This window comes from Zootoca vivipara, chromosome 8 (genome assembly GCF_965207765.1).
Source record: "Zootoca vivipara chromosome 8, rZooViv2.hap1.1, whole genome shotgun sequence".
Classification (NCBI taxonomy): Eukaryota; Metazoa; Chordata; class Lepidosauria; order Squamata; family Lacertidae; genus Zootoca; species Zootoca vivipara.
In genome coordinates this window covers 56,899,843-56,919,697 of record NC_142591.1, presented here as the reverse complement: position 1 = coordinate 56,919,697, position 19,855 = coordinate 56,899,843, and the positions used below count along the sequence as shown (strand labels likewise).

The window sequence follows — 19,855 nt, the reverse complement described above, 5'->3', positions numbered from 1 at the left end:
TGAAGTGTATTTTTACCCAGGAGTGAAAGACATTGAAAATACAAGCACCTGTCACATAACTCTACCAAGAACATTGGAATGACATGAGCCTGTAAGGAGCCCCTTGCATTTGATGACATCAGCGACTGGTGGTTTCTTTTGCTGTTGTTCTTGACAGAAAACACTCTGATACATGAAACTAACTGATGCTTCAACTGTAAGTACAATACATATTTTCTTTCTGTGGGTGCAGGTTAATAGCATGTCCAGAATGTGCACCTAAATCTCGAATTCACCTGACAACTTCACCTCTTTTGCTGTCCCCGTATGAGCTAGCTATCCTAAGAGCCAGGTCTGTCGATTTGGATTAATTTAAATGTTTTTTAAAATGGTTGATGTTTTGGTAACGTGAGTAATAAAAATGTGTTATTTTTGGACACTTTGTGAATATGTATGCTCCTTTATTGGTGAGAAATGTATGTTTTGAACAATACACCCTGTGAATGCTTAAGGGAAATTAATTCTTAGAGTGGGCAATAATGGCTGAAGTTCCTTTGGCTGGTTTCCTGCCATACTATGAGTGTCTTTTTCACTTACCATGGAAGATGTGCACCTATTTCTTCTTTTATTTATGTATCATGTGGCTAGAATAATAGAACTAAGCAAACATGATTGGATGTAGCATCACCCACAGTCCCCATGTTGGCTTGTTAAGTTGTATTTTGGGAGTCAAGTTTGCAAATGAATTTCCTTAAATTAGTCATGCATGCTTGAGAGTTAGTAAAATCGTGAGTGTAGCTTCATTTCAGTGAAACACACCACAGCCTAGTGGCTACAGAGCAAATTGCAACTTCACTGCCAGGAATATTGGCTATGCCCACATTGCCAGCTTTGAAAACAGCTGGGTTGTTCCTCTTCTTGGTTCAGATCGAAGCTGGTTTTTGGGGGGAAATGCATCAAAATGCAGCATTTCAGAAGAAATGAGGGGATAGATACGAGATGGAAACTGATGGTAGCTAACTGTGTCCAAAGCAGCGGTTGGAACGTTCTGAATACAGAGTGAAGAGGGGTGTGTACATTGCCATTTTCTGATCACAGTCCAGAGAGCGAGCTGCATTATTCACGGTTACCCAGTCTCCTTTACAGTCACATAAACCCAGTGATGAGCCATGCAACAAACCCAGATGCCAGCTCTGTGCTGATACCCACCCCACCAAAGTAGCAACACTGTTACAGCTTATACCGGTAGTACCTGCCCTGACATCAGGTCTCATTCTCCAATGGGTGTGTGCCTGCTTCCATATTAACCTCCGTATGCACTCATGTTCGTCTGTCAATGCTTTCCTCCAATTGTTTCTGCCTTTTGACCCATAGCAACTAGGGCTATTTTCGCTCATGTCATCCTTTATGCAGAACTTTCTCCTCAGGGAGGCTCATGTGGCCCCATGCAGTTACCTTTTTCAGTGCTCAGAAAAGACTTTATCTCCATTATTATTATTATTTCTTATTGTCTTTTCTGTTTTATGCTTTTTCTGATTGCTGTTTTCCAAACATATTTTATATTTTGGACGTCACATTTTATTATTTCATTCGTAACTTTGTAAACCGCCCTGGGAATAAATCACCCGACTTCAGTATTCTGTTCTGGGCACACAGACCATAACCTTTATGCAAAATAAGAAATGGGCATCAAAATAGGACATTGAAATGTCCGCAATAAAAATGAACAGGAGTCTCCCAGGCACTCTGCTTCTGGTTTGCAACAAATTTCACCATTATTCTGAAATAGAACATCAAATCGTGACTCCAGTCTGAAACTGATAAATTAGAATTTACAAATGCATTTGATTGTATTCACTTCTGGCTGTATTGGTGGAACAGCACCCCTGTTAAGGTACAAGAGGCACCCACTATCTGTACTTTCCAGAAACAATGGAAGGTGTTTTTATTTTGGCAATCTTTTCCAGCTGGATGGAAAAGTCTTTGCCTTAGTTTTAAAAACATATAAAATGAACATCTATGTTTAGTTGCTTTGGGTACTGTTTCTATGGTATATTTGTGTGGGGGTTGTTTTTTTTTTAAAGGTATATATAGGAAAAGGTATTTCCTATATGGTCTGAAGCTCAACATCAAAAAAACCAAGATTGTGGCCACTGGTCCCATCACCTCTTGGCAAATAGAAGGGGAAGAAATGGAGGCAGTGAGAGATTTTACTTTCTTGGGCTCCTTGATCGCTGCAGATGGTGACAGCAGTCACGAAATTAAAAGACGCCTGCTTCTTGGGAGAAAAGCAATGACAAACCTAGACAGCACCTTAAAAAGCAGAGACATCACCTTGCCGACAAAGGTCCATATAGTTAAAGCTATGGTTTTCCCAGTAGTGATGTATGGAAGTGAGAGCTGGACCATAAAGAAGGCTGATCGCCGAAGAATTGATGCTTTTGAATTATGGTGCTGGAGGAGACTCTTGAGAGTCCCATGGACTGCAAGAAGACCAAACCTATGCATTCTTAAGGAAATCATCCCTGAGTGCTCACTGGAAGGACAGATCCTGAAGCTGAGGCTCCAATACTTTGGCCACCTCACGAGAAGAGAAGAATCCTTGGAAAAGACCCTGATGTTGGGAAAGATTGAGGGCACTAGGAGAAGGGGACGACAGAGGACGAGATGGTTGGACAGTGTTCTCGAAGCTATGAACATGAGTTTGACCAAACTGTGGGAGGCAGTGGAAGACAGGAGTGCCTGGCGTGCTATGGTCCATGGGGTCACGAAGAGTCGGACACGACTAAACGACTAAACAACAACATTTCCAAAGACTTCTATTCTCTTGTATAAATTTCAGCTTTGTGTTAAAATGTAACAGACTGTACCTCTGGTTTCCATGTTCTTTGGAACTCACTGCTCATATTTGTTTGCTCTATGCTTTGCGTGTGTTTATTAGTACATCTGTCAGCTGAGGATAATACTTCAGGCATCTGATGAAGTGGGCTCTCGTCCACCAAAGCTTATGCCACAATAAATCTGTTCATTGACACAAGCCTCTTTGTTGTCTCCTCAAAGGAACTCCGGCATTCCTTAAGAGTTCTTTCACTGGAAAACCACCTGGCTGTGACATATTAATGTGAAAAGAGGAATACCCACAGTTGCAGCAGACACTGTGATGCTACCGTAGATGATGCACAGGGAACATCAATAATTCCTTGTTCATTGAGACAATGCCCTTTTGTTCTGTTTCTCCTGAAGTGTGACAAATGAAGCATTGAAAAGTGAAATTAAGCACCAGCCTTGGCTTTCTCATCCTCATGGAAAGCAGTAAACAGAACAGGGTGTTGCCATTCTATATGCTCCCTTACCGCAACGTGCTTTGTTGCTGCCGTTCATCAAACACAAATGTATTGTTCTCTGCAATTGACCCTTTGTTAAAGATTCCTCATTCAGCTTTGGGCATGAAATCTGAATTGCTCAGAATGGCCGGCATCTGAAATTCAGCAAGTGACATCATGTGGGATGTGTGAGAGGCATCATGAACCTAGGGAAGCCTGTGATATTTTCAACGGTTCCTAAGCTGCTTCCTTGGGGGGGGCGGTGCTTTAATTGTATAGTGTGTGTGCAGCCTGTCAGTAGAGTCTCAAAGCAGTTAAAATAGATGACCCAATCAAATTGCAGTATGACACACAGATCACCTGACCATGTCGCATGGACATTGTACATGCACCTTGGCTTATGTTGCAGTTCTATGGGCAGTGAAAAGCAGAATGGGTGTGCTAAGCCCAAAGCTTACTCCTGTGGCCTCCTGCATTTATACCTGCATTTATACAAGCTGTTGGTGAATTAGCAGAGAGTGACGTGGGAAAATGGCAAGAAGGAAAAGGCAGTCACGGCAGTACTTTTAATCACATACCAAAAATGTTCAGTAAATTATGAAAGCAACCAGTTGCTGCTCAAGGAGTACACAGATATATACAAGTTGTACAAGTGACAATAAAGTATTTCAATATGGTGTGTGTGTGTGCATATGTGTAAATGTCACACTCGCTGAACCAGCCTTTAGCAACAGCAGTGGTAGAAATGAGCATTTGCTTTCATCTTCTATTTTTTCAGACAACAGTCCTGGAAAACCAGAACCTTTCAGCTGATGATTTCTGTGACTAGATTTTATTCCACTGCTTTCTGGAAAATAGCTCTTGTGCTGTGAAATGGTATAGATAAGAACTTGCTCAGTTTGAAAGTGGCTGTTTAATGATGATTGTGTAATTCAGGCAAGCTATCAGCTCCTTGTGATGACCAGCAAATCCTTTTACAACAATTGTGTATTCTCCCTAAAAGAAAGAAAATGAGTTAATTTGTAATTGTGAAAGGTGCTTCTATTGTGCATTCTTAAGTCCCAGCAATTTCATTGGAGCTGAGGGCTAGTTTAGAACTATCTGATGAAGTCGCCTCAAGTTGATACTTCAGGGGATTCCGGAATAGTGAGTCAGTTGTCCAATGCTTCAACAAGCATTTGTATTATTACTTACTGGTTTCTGTCTTTTTGAAAAAAATTCCCAGAATGTTAGGTAACACAGTATTTACACATCAGAGTATTCATATAAGTGATTGTACACAATATAGTCCTTGGCAAGTTAAACCAAGCCCTGTGCGTATTCATCTGCACATGTGACACTTCCATACAAGCAAACTTCTCATTCATGTCAATGGAAGGCAGCCTCCATCCTCAAAAGCAGGGGTCAGCAAACTTTTTCAACAGGGGGCTGGTCCCCTGTCCCTCAGACCTTGTGGAAGGCCGGACTATATTTTTTTAAAAAAATGAACGAATTCCTTTGCCCCACAAATAACCCAGAGATGCATTTTAAATAAAAGGGCACATTCTACTCATGTAAAAACACCAGGCAGGCCCCACAAATAACCCAGAGATGCATTTTAAATAAAAGGACACATTCTACTCATGTAAAAACATGCTGATTCCCGGACCGTCCGCGAGCCAGATTTAGACGGCAATTGGGCCACATCCGGCCCCCGGGCCTTAGTTTGGGGTCCCCTGCTGAAAAGGATGGGCTCACCAGCAGGCTAACAATTGTTCTTGTAATCTGAAGCAGAAAACTACAGTATTCAAGAAGTTGGTGCATGCCATACTGCATGCTGTGATCTGTTCGCAAGTCATGGCAAGACACAGTCTAAAATAAACTATGGTTTACTATGAATAAACCATAGTGCTGGTCATGCTGATTAATTGTACTCACTTCCCTCCTCCCATGGGAATAAACCATGGAGTTATGTGTGACCCAGAGCTTGTGATTTCTTAAACAAAACACAAGTTCTAAGCTAAGAACAAAGCTTGCTTTCCATTTGTGGTTTATTTGGAGAGGAACAAACCATGAACACTGCTAAATGTTGTCCACTCACAAAAATAATAGCAGATTTGAATTCCTCACACCCAAAAACATTTTTTTAAGACCCCTCATGGAAGAAATTTGCAAAAATTAAGTTTTGCCCCATAAAATGACATGCCCTATAAATAACACCTAGTTAGCCACTCCATTCAAGAGAGAGGCTCTCCTGCTGCCTTCATTACATATCTTCTCCCAGGCCTTTCTCTAATGAGTCAAATCTATGGCCTTTTGAACTTGGGGGGCAATATTATTTTGTTTGTTACTATGCTATTTAATCTTATATTTTTATATTGTAAACCACCCTGTGATCCTCGGATAAAGGATGGTATGTATGAATTTATGAATGAATGAATGAATGAATGTATTATCAAGATTTTGATCCATAAAGTACCTCTTCATATGTTGGCTCTCTACCACTGATTCTCACAGTTGTGTTGATTGTCTCTGCAGAAAAACAATCATCAAGAACTTGAGCATGACAAAAACAACATTATCCCATTATTCAATTCATTTTTCATTTCACTTTTAATTTGCATACTGTCTTTCTATATACACAATGTGGTTTACAAGCTGAAAAAAATTACAATTATACAAATTATACTGTATCTGCATCTTAAGAAGTTTACACATTTCTTCAGTGGGTAGGATTTCTAGAACAAATGTAGAGGTGTAGCATCTAATAGAGGAGCCTCGGAAGTGAGATTTATAGGATGTTGGAAAACTAACAGAAAGTACCACCTTGTTTCAGAACCTAAGTTTTAAGGCCTAAACTATAACACCTCTATAGTTTGGTTTAAGGAACTGAATAAAATATAAGCTGCATGTTTTCCATCTTGTTTAGAAACCTGTAACATCTACTGAATTTAATATATCAATTTACTGTTTCTTGAAAGAATCCTGTCTCCTTACACATCTTCAGTTTTACCCTTTTTTGTTGTGAAAATAAAATCTTTTTCCTGTTTAACTTCCCTAAGTCTCCCAAGCCCCAGAGTTTCCTTTCAAAAAGCAAAAATAGCCAGTAGTGAGACGGGCTACGCCTCATCTTTCCAGAGGCCAGTTGCTATGGTATTAATGGCATCCCATGTGAACTGAAAATGTGCCCTAGCACACCACTGTGGGTGCCTGTTTGCTCACATAGAACTGCCCGTGTACATAGCAATTAGTGCAATACTGATTTAGCCCTATGCAGGGGCATCACAATAGGGGGGCAGGGGGCGGGGCACCCCGGGCTCCACTCTGCGGGGGCAGCGTGGCACCCCCTTGCCACCTCCACCGATGGCTGCCGTTACCGTGGTGGCAGTGCGACCGCCACCGCGGAGGCCCCGATGTTGCTGGCCTCGCCCCTCGCTTCATCCTGGTGGGGCGGAGGCAAGGGACGGGCCAGAGAGCAGCGTCAGCGGCGGCCACTGACGCCCCTCACCGCTCCACCTCCGCCTGAGTAGAAGAAGCACAAAGCATGCTATGGAGCGGGTTGCCAGCGGCGGTGCTCCAGTGCCCGGATCCGAGGATCCCGATGCTAGAGCGGTGGCGCCAGCAACCCGCTCCGTAGCTCGCTTTGTGCTTCTTCCTGGAGCGGCGAGGGGCGTCAGCGAGCTATGAAGCGGGTTGCCAGCGGCACTGCTCTAGCACCGGGATCCTCGGATCCGGGCACTGGAGCACCGCCCCCCCCCCCGGCAACCTGCTCTGTAGTGCGTTGCATGTGTCGTGACGCGCAACGAATGCCCCGTCCCCCAGCAGGGTGCCTTCGGGTTTGCTGCCCCGGGCAGCCAGAAGGCTAGCGACACCGCTGGCCCTATGGAAGTCATTGATGGAAGAGTAAGGCTGGGGTGAGAATCAGTTGAAGGTGGCTACCTGTATGAGGGAGAGGCTGCTTTACACTGAATCAAAACATTGACCCGTCTGGCTCAGTATTGCTTACACTCACTGACTGTAGCTCTCCAGGGTTTCAGACAGGAGAATCTCCCAGCCACAAGTGGAGCTGCCAGGAATTGAACATGGGCCCTTCTGTGTGCAAAGCAGATGCTCTAAGGCTGAACTATGTCCCTTTGCCCACTTTACCACTGACTATATCATTAGTGGACGTGGGTAGCGCTGTGGTCTAAACCACAGAGCCTAGGGTTTGCCAATCAGAAGGTCGGCGGTTCAAATACCCACGACCAGGTGATCTCCCGTTGTTCAGTCCCAGCTCCTGCCCACCTAGCAGTTCGAAAGCATGTCAAAGTGCAAGTAGATAAATAGGTACCACTCCGGCGGGAAGGTAATCAGTGTTTCCATGCGCTGCTCTGGTTCACATGACCCGGAAGCTGTCTGTGGACAAAAGCCAGCTCCCTCAGCCAGTAAAGCGAGATGAGCGCCACAACCCCAGAGTCGTCCGCGACTGGACTTAACGGTCAGGTGTACCTTTACCTTTACCTATATCATTAGTTTAGCCTGGTGGCAAATCCTTAAAAGTCACAACTGTTGTTCTGCTATGATCCTGCTAGATTTAGAAAAGTGTGATGGAGGGGGGAAAGTGATGGCCCCATGTAAGACCTACTCTTGTAAGATTTTGCATGTGTTCTGCATGTGTCCCAGTTTTTGGACACACAACTGTCCAAATACCTTTAGCAAATAAATAAACAGGAGACTTAGAAAAACATGTGCAGGATTTCAAGCTAAGAGCAAATGCAGATCCTTTATGTCAGCTAAAGGCACCATAATGTACTCTTACCTCCCTTCAGAGCTCCACAAAATGTATAGCCATCATCCACACCTTCGCAAAGGACACCTTTCCATTTTACGGCTTCAAACCCTTTAGCCCATATGTTTACATGTGCTCTCAAAATGGTTAAATCGGCCCCTATAAAAATTAACACAATAAAGCATATTATATGGCAACAATTTCAGTTACAACCTAAGGCCCGTGGGCCGGATGCAGCCCAATCGCCTTCTCATTCCGGCCTACAGACGGTCCAAGAATCAGCGTGTTTTTACATGAGTAGAATGTGTCCTTTTATTTAAAATGCATCTCTGGGTTAGTTGTGGGGCATAGGAATTCATATTTTTTTTTCAAAATATAGTCCAGCCCACCACATGGTCTGAGGAATGGTGGACTGGCCCTTGGCTTAAAAAGGGCTTAAAAAGTTTGCTGACCCCTGGAAAAAAGCTTCATTCTCCCATTGTGTATTTGTTTCCCATATTCCCTTTTCAGTAGCAAACACAGGATTGAAAATTCACTAAGGATACCTGGCTCTCAGAAGCATTAGCAAATATAAAATGTCCAGCAAACAACAAAAGGTTGCTTTGCTTGCAGTGTTACAGAGAACTTCTAAATGAACAAACAAAATAAGAATACATTTAAATGCAGGGTAAATTATGTGAAATGTATGGACAAACCTATGGAAGTGGGGTTGGCTCATGCCTTCGCCCTTCCCACCTCCACGTGATGATAAGATCTTTTCTAAAAGCCTAAGGACAAAATGGCTTCATTTGTGAGTTGATTTTCAACATCTGCTTTCTGTCCTTGAGCAGCTGTGATAAACTTCTTTTTCTGTCCAAGTTTTAACAGCATCCCTTCTGGAGTTCTATGGAATGAGTTGTATCACTAGTGCAAGGCAGGGCACGTGATTTTCACTAATACACCCCACCTTACTGTAGCACGCCTTCCCAAAAAGTGTTTCTGGAGATCAGGAGACACACCCTTCCAGAGCAGTATGGGATATGGCAATGAGATCCCCACCCCACCTCTGTGGAAAAACCTCCCATAAGCACAAAGCCACCAGTTAATACAGCCCAGCAATGGATAAAACTTTCAGGTTGAAGTGCATCTCGTAGTAATGTAAAGCAATGAGCTTGGTGTTACTTGAAATAGGAATGCCGGTATATCTTACTTGGAATCCAGAAGAGACTTCCCCACCATACTGATTGACCCTTTAGTGAACACGGCTCTACTTTAAAGGAGAAGTCTTTTGTTTGAAGGCCTCTACCTGCGTAACAAATAAAGTTTAATAATGTTGCAAACCTCATTACAAAATGGCACAAAGCTTTGAACTTCCTTATTAGAGCCTCTGCTGAAATGCAAAGTGCAACACACTTTGCCTTTGAAGTTAATATTGTTGCACGTCACCCTAATCTCTGAGAGGTGTGAGATTCATATTTCCTTTGGAATGAAGGACAGCAGAGTCTGTGGTGTTTTTATGATATATAGATATATATATTTGAAACATATACAACTAAGACTATGATGGAGGGGTTCACAGTATTAACACTCCAAAACAGTCAAATCAAATCACATAAAGTTTTTCAAAATCATGTGTTAAGAGGAATCCTGTACAGTGGTTTCCCTGAGGGAAGTGTTTTTGTTTCTTTTGTTTTGGAAAATGTCTGCTGTATATTTGCGGGACCGCACAGAGCACCTTGGTCAAGTGTGACCCATCAGCTGTTTGGGCTGGCCTCCCTCCCTGTGCTAGTCATTGGAGGTTCCCGCCAAACCTCAGCCAATCAGCACCACAGGGAGGTGGGGCCAGTTGCTTAAATAGGAGGCGGAGCCAGCAGCAACCGCAGAATCCTTTAGTCTATCTTCCCTTAATTGGGGGGAGCGTGAAGTGGTGACTCACAACCCCCCCTCCCGGGGCAGCGATTCCAGGGTCCCCTCTTAAATGGGTTTCTATATGGGAGTCACTGGCCATACACTGAAAGGTTGTCAGTGAACTCCCCTGCGTTGTGGGGACATGGGGTGGGCTGCCAGTATACACAAGTGTCTTGCTGTGCACACTCCCATATCCCATTCAACATGAGGAACCCCAGTTCCCCTGGCTTGGGGGGGGGGGCTGGGAGAGATACACACCCAATGCTTAAGCCAAGGTTTTCCTACATCTGAAAGGTTTAATAAAGTTGTGGCCAATTTTCATTTCATAACACATTGTCACAAGTCATTATTCCTTCTGGTGGTCTCTTGAGGCCGGGGGGGTCTCTGCCTGGACACGCAATAGCAGTAGCATGATATCTTCATCAAGGCCAAGTGAAAGTCATAAAATAATGAGCAATCTATTGAACTGCACAGCACTCTTCTGCGGACGGAAAGTAAGTACAGTAATAAAGAGAAGCAAGAAGAAGAGGAAGAAGTTTCCGAGAAAGAGCTTGGCAGAGGCCCAACAATAATATGTTACAGAGTGTTAAGATGGTGAATGAGGAAGCTGTCTACAGGCTCACAGAGGGACAAACAAACTGGGTGAGGCCCCAGCATCTCTGATCTGTGTGAAATTTTAGAAATTGCAGTCACCTTGGGGGGGGGGGGAGGCTGACCCAGATCAGCACTGACATGCAGGGGGAGGGGTGTAAACCTTTTTACACATACACACTTTCCCCTTTGAAAATTGCTTCCCTTAAACCAGTGATGGCGAACCTATGGCATGCGTGTCAGACGTGACACGCAGAGCCCTCACTACTGGCACGCGCCCCATCAGCCCATTTGCGCTGCTGTTGTTGTTTTCCCCCCATTTGTTCTCCCACTCCTCCTCACGCTACAGCTTGTCTCCGCTGTTAAAACTTGGATCCTTTTTGTTGTTGTTGTTGTTGCTGCTGGTGGTAGCCAGAGATTGGTTTTTTAACCCTTTCTGTGCTGTTTTTCTGGCACTTTGGCAGACGATGATTGGGTGTAACAGCGTTAGTTTTTTAACCCGTTCTGTGCTGGGTTTTTTAGCGCTTTGGCAGACTATGTCGGTGCTGCTTGTTAGTTCCAGCGAAGGTATTATTCGTCATTTATTTCTGTTCTCTTTCCCCCCCCCCAAAAGCGCAGCAGCTTTGTGGCACCCCCCCAAAAGCAAAGCAACTTTTGCACTCACACCCCCCAAAACCTCCAAAACTTTGGTCAGCAGCTCCCCCCAAAAAGCTCAACAACTCTGGGCACTTTTGCACTTTGGTTTTTTTTGGTTTGGTTGAATAATTAGTTTTTGGTTTATTAAATACAGTTCTGTATTACAATTATACATCTTTGTTATTTAAACTATGAATATCGTGAAATTATGGTTTTTTCCCTACAAGTGACACACCACCGGAATTATGCTCAGTTTTTGGGCGAATTTTGACACACCAAGCTCAAAAGGTTGCCCATCACTGCCTTAAACTGCTACTTGTCACATTAGCATGCACACATATCTTTTCCCATAATGTAGCAAATAACAGTGTGTGTGACTTCTGTTGGGGGGGGAATGGAGGCAGGTAGAAAGAGTAATGCACATATTCTGGCCTGGTCACATTCAAATCACACCCCTACCCCCACCCCCACAGAACTGCTATTTGCAAATGTTTAAAGAAACCTGAGATGCATGAAAATAACTGAATTTGGCCCTCAGTTAGTTTGTGCCAAGTGTGAAATATCTCCGATTGCACCAAAGTATATTAGGACCGAGAAGCAATGCCTGCTCTCCCTTGAAAACTATAAAAGCCAGCAATTATTCAGCTTGTTCTCCAGCATTATTTGCAACACACATTTTTTTTCTGTCTTAAAGAAATGGAAATTGGAGACAGAAATTAATGTGTGCAATCCTAATGAAAGCACCTGGAGCTTTAATCAGAGGAAAGGGGGAAGTGATCCTAATTATTTCACAAACACTATTGGAAATTAAAGCCATCTGATACTTTACTTACTGCAGTTGGAATATAAAATGTCTATGTCGTCTGAACTGCAAAGCAGGTGTCTTTCTTCTGCCACAGTAAATCCACAAACGGAGAGAATCATAACAAGCTGGAACATGTTTCTATGTCTGTAAACCATTTCAAGAGCATGTCACATAGAAGGATACAAGGCGGTATTGCATCATTTTTACTTAAGAGGAAGAAAGTTACGCTTAGTCACCCACCCCCAGACATGTGATTTCAGGGGCTTTTTTCCCCTTTTCGTTTCTACAGAAGGTGCACTACAAATGCTTGAAAGCCTTTCCCAGTCGCTTAAAAAGAATAATTTTGCCAGATTATCCATACCTAACCTAGTTTGGAAAAAAACTACATTTCAAGAGGAGAATTCTAAAAAGACAAGAAAACTATTGAACCATCATGTTTGTCTCACAATATCAAACGAGGAAGTTGCTCATGATCATCTGAGCTCATGATGGTACCAGGGTGGTCATGCATAACCCTGCTTTCAATGCCTGCAAAGGTTTGGGGGTGCACATATTGCTTCCCTTCCCATCTGTGCCTGTCCTATAGCTTGTGGCTGAAATCCTAGAATACTTCATACTACAATTATTCAAGAGTTGTTGTTTTTGTACTGCTTCTGTTGTGTCCTCCAAATGCCAGACAACAAACATGCAGGTAGGTAGCCGTGTTGGTCTGACGTAGTCGAAACAAAATAAAAAAATTCCTTCCAGTAGCACCTTTGGTCTTTAAGGTGCTACTGGAAGGAATTTTTTAAATTTTGTTTCAACAAAAATGCAGTGATTTGGCATTTCAGAACTAATAAAGCAGAATGACAGGTGTGGGGGTGTTTGCTTGTGCATGTGTGTGTAGTAGTTGATAAAAGGTAGGTGAAACTGTTGTTATGGTTAAAAAGAAATTCAGAAAATATTTATAGATCTGAGTAAACTACCATCTTATTTATTGAGGTATATGCTATGTATGAAAATATTGTTTACCCAGAGAACCTGCATAGAAACATTTCCTGTAGAACGTATTATTGCTATGAAATCTCTGGACTTTGATATAGTTAGGATACACCAGGGATGGATCTACTATGGAACTAATTAAGCTTACGCTTCAGGGCCCCTAATCCTGAAGGGGTCCACGTTGCTTAATTTGGGGGGGGGGTCTAGTAGACTCAATTTGAGTTGCATGATTCAAATGGATCATTTTATTTTTTTATTAATACACACAGCTGCAGTCTGTGCCTTCCTCTGCTCATCCCTTTTCAATCCCCTCCTGGTTCTGAGAGACAGTGGTGCAGGAGACAGTGGGGAAGCACCTGGCCCTTCTGACTTTCTTCTTCATTCTCTGGAAGCTGCCCCTTCCTCTGCCTCTTGCCTGGTCCAGTTCCCCACAAATCACAGCCCTCCTTCCCGCGGTGCACACTCGTCAGTGTCATGCCAGTCCCCGACACCAACACTATGTAACACCTCTGCTGAGGGAGATTTACTGGCTGTCAGTATGGTACTAGCCACAGTTCAAGATTTTGGTTTTAGGTATTTACAGACCTAAGCAACTTGGGACCAAATTATCCAAGGGACCACCTTGTCCTATATAACCCTGCCCAGCAACTGCACTGCTCACAAGGGCCACTGCCAAGAGTATCACCTGCCCCATGGGCACAGTTGTACTAGAAAACAGCCTTCAGTGCTGCAGGTCAAACTCTCTAAAATCAGTTACTTGAAGTTAGACAAGCACATAGCATCTTGATACTTAGGTAGCTGCTGAATAAATTTAAGACCCCATAAATTTATGGAATATTAACCGGAACATCGTATAATTTGTTGGATTTTTAGCATATTCAGTACGTTTCTTTGTATTTTATTGCACACCACATCAGTAGCATTTGGCTGCATTTTATAATTCTGCAAAATAAAATGAAAAATATTGTGTTAATAATTCCACTTCTTTGAATTATTATATGTACAGCTGCCTGTAATGCTTGTTTATGTCAAGAGTCTTTAAAGATGTGGGTACAGTAAAACCTCGGTTTATGAACACCTCGGTTTACGAATTTTTGGTTTACGAATGCTGTGGACCCATCTGGAACGGATTAATTCACTTTCCATTACTTTCAATGGGAAAGTTCGCTTCAGTTTATGAACGCTTCAGTTTATGAACAGACTTCCGGAACCAATTGTGTTCATAAACCGAGGTACCACTGTATTTTCAAGGCCTCACTAATGCTACAGTTATGAGTCCCTCTAGTGGTTTATATAGGTAGAGACATCTTAGCAAACCCTTGTTGCGTTCCTTGATACTCTTTTCAGGATATTCAATTTTTAACATTTGAGACCAAAGAGGTTTTCAGGTACACCAAAATCTTAACCCTTTCTTAACCATGCACTCCCCCAGCAATTTAAGAACTGTTCCATCTGCACAGAAAGCTATAGTTAATGGTTCTGAATCCTGGCTTGTTTGGATAGTCATTAACTGTCGTTCCTGTTACATCTGAAATGGAAAACTACAGTTAATGGGGCTTCCTGAATTGTTTCCCTGCTTGAATAAAGGGTAAAAGAGCTGTGTATGGTTGCAAGGAGTTCATGCATATGTTGGCTTAATTTGATTTTCCAAAGATGACCAAAAGACTCTTTCGTATGATTAAAAGCAAGCCTTCAACTAATCAAAGATCGACCAAACATCACCCCATTTATGTAAATTCCTTTTGTAACCAACTCCAGTTTTATTCATTTTAATCAGTGTTCCTTTCACTGAACAAACTACTTTTAATGAAGAAAAAAAGTGCTCTAGGATTTTGTATCCTGGATTCTATGAAAGAATTATCAATAGCCTGCACGTATACACACATTTTATTCAGAAACATCTACTTCCCTTCGCTGGATTCTTTTGATTCTTCAAAGTCAAACGTGAAGGGCTTGTCATAACCCATAAGGTGATTATAGTCTTCAGGATATTGAAAAAGCATAGGGTTAACAAGCATTGATTTCGTTTTAGCATAAAACGTCGTGAACATCTTGCTGATGTCGGGAACCTTCACATCCTTTTGATGGAACACGGTTTTCTTTTCCGACAAAATAACATTATACGTAATAGCTGTGTAAGTGTCTGTTTCAGGCTTATGGTACAGGCGGATAATGTAACCCTTTGTAATCAAATGCAGGGTAACGGGAGTTACAAATGTAAAGAATCCTAAAACGCTATAAAACATAACTTGCAAGGGAAGGTTGTCGACAACCACACCAGTTTTGTAGAAGATAATAGGTATCATGCTGAGACTAAACATGCTGGTAGAGTAAGAGAAGAACTTCACGCCTGCAAGAGAAAGACAAATTAATATTTAGAGACTGGAAATAGCTTGTGAGTCCATACATTCCCACCATGCCTTAGCATCCTCAGAAGGGCAGCTGTTACCATGTTAGACACTAAAGGTAAAAGGGACCCCTGATCATTCGGTCCAGTCGTGACCGACTCTGGGCGCTCTGCGGCGCTCATCTCACGTTATTGGCCGAGGGAGCCGGTGTACAGCTTCCAGGTCATGTGGCCAGCATGACTAAGCCGCTTCTGGCGAACCAGAGCAGCACATAGAAACGCTGTTTACCTTCCCTCTGTAGCAGTACCTATTTATCTACTTGCACTTTGAGGTGCTTTCGAACTGCTAGGTTAGCAGGAGCAGGGACCAAGCAATGGGAGCTCACCCCGTCACAGTGATTCGAACCGCCAACCTTCTGATCGGCAAGCCCTAGGCTTAGTGGTTTAACCCACAGCGCCACCTGCGTCCCTTCATGTTAGACACTCCCCCCCAAAAAAATCATTTGAATGTTGTTTAACCCTCTCAGAGCAACAATTCCCAGCACCCTTAACAAACTATAGTTCTTATGATTTTGGGGGAGGGAAGCAGAATGTGCTTTTAAATGTATTGTGTGTATGTTTAGGAAAGTTTTTAATGTTTGATGTTTTATCATGTTTTTGATATTCTGTTGGGAGCCACCCAGAGTGGCTGGGGAAAACCAGCCAGATGGTCAGGGTATAAATAAATAAATAATAATAACAATAATAATAATAATAATTATGCAGCCCTGGGTTACAGAGAGTGACATATTGCCACTAGGGCTGTTCCACCTGGCCTTTGCATATCAAAGACCAGAAGAAGCAGTGCTCCACTGCTGACACTTCCCCCAGGTATCAAATTCACTTGGGAAATCCTCAACTGCCATAGAAGCAAGGCATTCTGACTTATGTCCCTTACACGAGTTTCTTGTGGACAGAGGGTCCCAATTCCCAGTGAAAAGTAATTTTAAATACTTCAGAGTGTTCAGAACCAAAGCATAACAAGACACCTAACCCTTATATACTCACCTAGCACTGCCCTTGCCATATTTCCACGATAAACTAATCTGCCATATTCAGAATCTTCATGCAGGGAGGATGTGCTGAAGCTGCGAAGAGGCTGCACATGGAAAGATGGAACCTGCAGCAAAAACAGATACACATGTATTTGATTCTACATGCACCGTTCACTAAATCACACGGGAAGAATATGGCTCATCATGGCTAACAGTGCATCTGATGAGTAAACTATCCACCGCCTGTCACTTGACCCCATTCAGAATTAAAGCGAGCACTCCCGGGACGACACTACCACTAGAAAAAGAAGCGCTCCACGCGGCAGCACCTGCTCGCTCGCGACGATCGCGGAGAGAGATCCCGGGGCTCCACGCCACCCGACTCGCGGCCTGCATAGGGGAGCCACGGAGCGCTGGCCCGACTCCAGGACTCCAGGACGCTTCTCGGTAAACAGGAGCGCATGACATCTCCCGGCGCCTCGCAGCCACAGTCGGAGGCTGGGCGCGCGAAGGCGAACCCCAGCCCGGAGCAGCATCTCCTGCACCCCACGCGAGGCGTCCTCCCCTGCTTAAGTCGGATCCAGGGCAAGCAAAGCCGCCGCCTCGATCCTTCCCCTTCCGGTGCAGCTTGGCCGGGAAGGAGGGGCTGGGAGCCGGCTCGCCTTTGCTCGCTTCTCACACGTGAATTTCAAGCCAGGCGTTCGCTAGGAAAGCGGAATCTTTGGTTACAAACCTGCCTGGAATTTTGGCCGTTTAGGTGGTAAATCGGGATCTGTTAGTACATCTGCAGCAAAGATTCTTTCGTTCGGACAGCAGCAGCAGCAACACCCCCGCTCCCGCCCCAGAATCGTAGAATCATAGAGCTGAAAGAGACCACAAGGGCCACCCAGTCCAACCCCCTGCTGTTTCTGGAAGGGATCCTAAGCTCAAGATCCGGAGAGGAAGCACAATGGGGCTCAATTGCGAGTAAACTTTATTAATTAGATTTCTATTCCACCTTCCCACCAAGTGGTGCTTTGGTCAGTGAAATACAAAGTAAAAAAGTGAAACATAAAAACAAGTAGGTATAACATTAGTAAAATAATGTTTTACTATTTATCGAATTTGAAAGGGGGGGAGCCAGTTGAGCAAATTGCACATTAATAGAGAACAAGAGGCCACAAGCACATGCAATTGCACTGTTTTTCGTAACATTCTGCATGGGTTCCAAAGTTTCCCATCATGAATTCTGTTTTTAGGGCAAAGTAATTTTATTCCACAACAGGGCTGTAGCTACAGGGCTATTTTATCTATGGTCTTGAATTGGGAAACTCTCTCCCCAGGTTGGCATAAATAACAAAGGTGGATAATGATGATTATTATTAATAATAATTTATACCCCTCCCATCTGGCTGGGTTTCCCCAGCCACTCTGGGTGGCTCCCAACAGAATATTAAAAACACAATAAAAGATCAAACATTAAGAACTTCCCTAAACAGGACTGCTTTCAGGTGTGGCGCACGTCATTTGAAACAGACACCAGGTAGCATAAACATGATTATTATTATTTCAAATTAATTATTATTCATTTTTTAAAAAGAACAACAAACATAAACACAAACAAAACACAAAAAATTCTTATACAACCTCACTTATTTCTTTTGCATCATGTACGGACTTCCCCCGCCCCCACCCCCACCTGAGGTTCAATGTCCATCATCATCTTTAGCAGGTTCATCCTCTATTCCTCTAAAATCTTAAACTATATATCTCTTTTAAAAAATTAGCCTCAATCCTAATACAAAATCTTGAAACATACCGAAAACCTATCTATACTTCCCTAAGGTATTTTAATGTTACAATATTTTTTCAGATAAATTCTAAACATCTTCCAATCTTCATCAACCTTCTCCTCCTCCTGGTCATGGACTCTCCCAGTCATCTCAGTGAGTTCCATGTAATCCAACATCTTCATCTGCCAGTCATTTATTGTTGGCATCTCTTGTGTCTTCCAATGCTTGGCTATTAACAGTCTAGCAGCTGTAGTGGCATACAAAAAGAATGCACAGTCTTTTGGGGGGATTTCTTCTACAATTCCAAGCAAAAAGGCCTCTGGTTTTTTTAACAAAGGTGTTCTTAAGCACCTTTTCAGTTCATTATAAATCTTTTCCCAGAAATCTTTTATCTTGGGGCACGTCCACCACATGTGGTAAAAGGTACGTTAGCTTCCTTCTTGCATTTCCAGCATTTGTTATCAGATACACGATGCATTTTTGCTAATTTTACAGGTGTTAAATATCATCCATACATCATTTTCATCATATTTTCTTTCAAAACATTACATGCGGTAAATTTCATACCTTTTTTCCACAATCTCTCCCAATCATTCAACATAATATTATGCCCCACATCTCTTGCCCAATCATGACTGATTTCAGTTGTTCATCAGCATAAACATGATTTGAGGTGGCCTAAGACTTTTTCAAAAAAGCAGTGGCATTTAAATACTAAGTTCCTTATTTGTAGACAAATCAGTTGTTTCCAGGAATAACATGCTTGAGGGATTTGGCTGGACATTTTGCTTGGCAATAGTATTGTGTTCACTGCAGCATAAATGTGTGATTTTTGATGGCCCAATATTTATGGTGGGATGGATAGATACTAAAATCTCATTTCCTTAATTGCATTCCCCAAACAGCAAAATAAAAAATAAAAGAATGGGAGTATTTCAGCTTAACTTCTCTAAACTTTGTTTTAGCAGTTGCAGAGCATTTAAATGGGGGAACTTGCTTCTGTTCAGAAGAGGACCATATTGCACTGAAATACCAAGTGAAACTGTGCCTACAGCCACTCCACTATGTGAGTGAATGATACGTGAATGATAGTGTTACAGCAGAGACTGAAGTGAAGAAGTTAGGGTTGGATTAGGACCAGGAAAACCAAAGTTCAAATCGCTATGAAGCTCACTGTAGACTTTATGCCAGTGATTTTCTTTTTAGCCTAACCTACCTCATAAATAGTTGTTTTCAGGATAAAATAAGTGTGGGGCAGGGAATAATAATAATATACCGCCATCCTAAGGTTGGGATAAAAATGGAACAGATCTTAGTGTTTAAAATCTTAGCACAAGCAACAGAATAAAATAAGAATATACCTCACCCATACAACTGGGTTGACCTAGCCACTTATTAGAATCACAAAGCCTTATAAGATGTGATTTAGAACCCTGACAATGTGACACAATTTCAGAATCCACTATGCCCCTCACCAATTCTGCAGAATGGTCCGTCTCAGAAAGCAAGTTCATTTGAAAAGCCAGTATGAAGTAGTGAATGGAATGCTGGGATTTGGGGTAGGAGTATTCAAGTTAAAATCTTAGCTCAGCTATAAATATTACGTGGGCTTCAGTAAGTCATAAACCTGTCCTAGAAAATGTTGAATACAAAGTAGGAGAGGCCCCAGAGTTCCTTGGGAGTGCATCACTGGAGAACAATAGACCATATTTTCTACAGATTTTCTACCACTAAAAAATAAACACCTGGAAAC

General features: G+C 42.7%; 2 protein-coding genes across 2 annotated transcripts; both read right to left on the bottom strand.

Moving 5' to 3' along the window:
- Positions 1–3,854: 3,854 nt before the first annotated feature.
- On the bottom strand, positions 3,855–12,171 carry LY96 (lymphocyte antigen 96). Its single transcript, XM_035126406.3, has 5 exons — positions 11,997–12,171; positions 9,239–9,334; positions 8,080–8,208; positions 5,761–5,813; positions 3,855–4,298 (listed from the first exon to the last, which is right to left on the bottom strand). Exons 1-5 carry the CDS (start codon positions 12,121–12,123, stop codon positions 4,197–4,199), a joined length of 507 nt encoding a protein of 168 aa, XP_034982297.1. The 5' UTR covers positions 12,124–12,171; the 3' UTR covers positions 3,855–4,196.
- Positions 12,172–14,818: 2,647 nt separating this feature from the next.
- On the bottom strand, positions 14,819–16,904 carry TMEM70 (transmembrane protein 70). Its single transcript, XM_035125397.3, has 3 exons — positions 16,660–16,904; positions 16,344–16,455; positions 14,819–15,299 (listed from the first exon to the last, which is right to left on the bottom strand). Exons 1-3 carry the CDS (start codon positions 16,864–16,866, stop codon positions 14,851–14,853), a joined length of 768 nt encoding a protein of 255 aa, XP_034981288.1. The 5' UTR covers positions 16,867–16,904; the 3' UTR covers positions 14,819–14,850.
- Between the last annotated feature and the right edge of the window lie 2,951 nt (positions 16,905–19,855).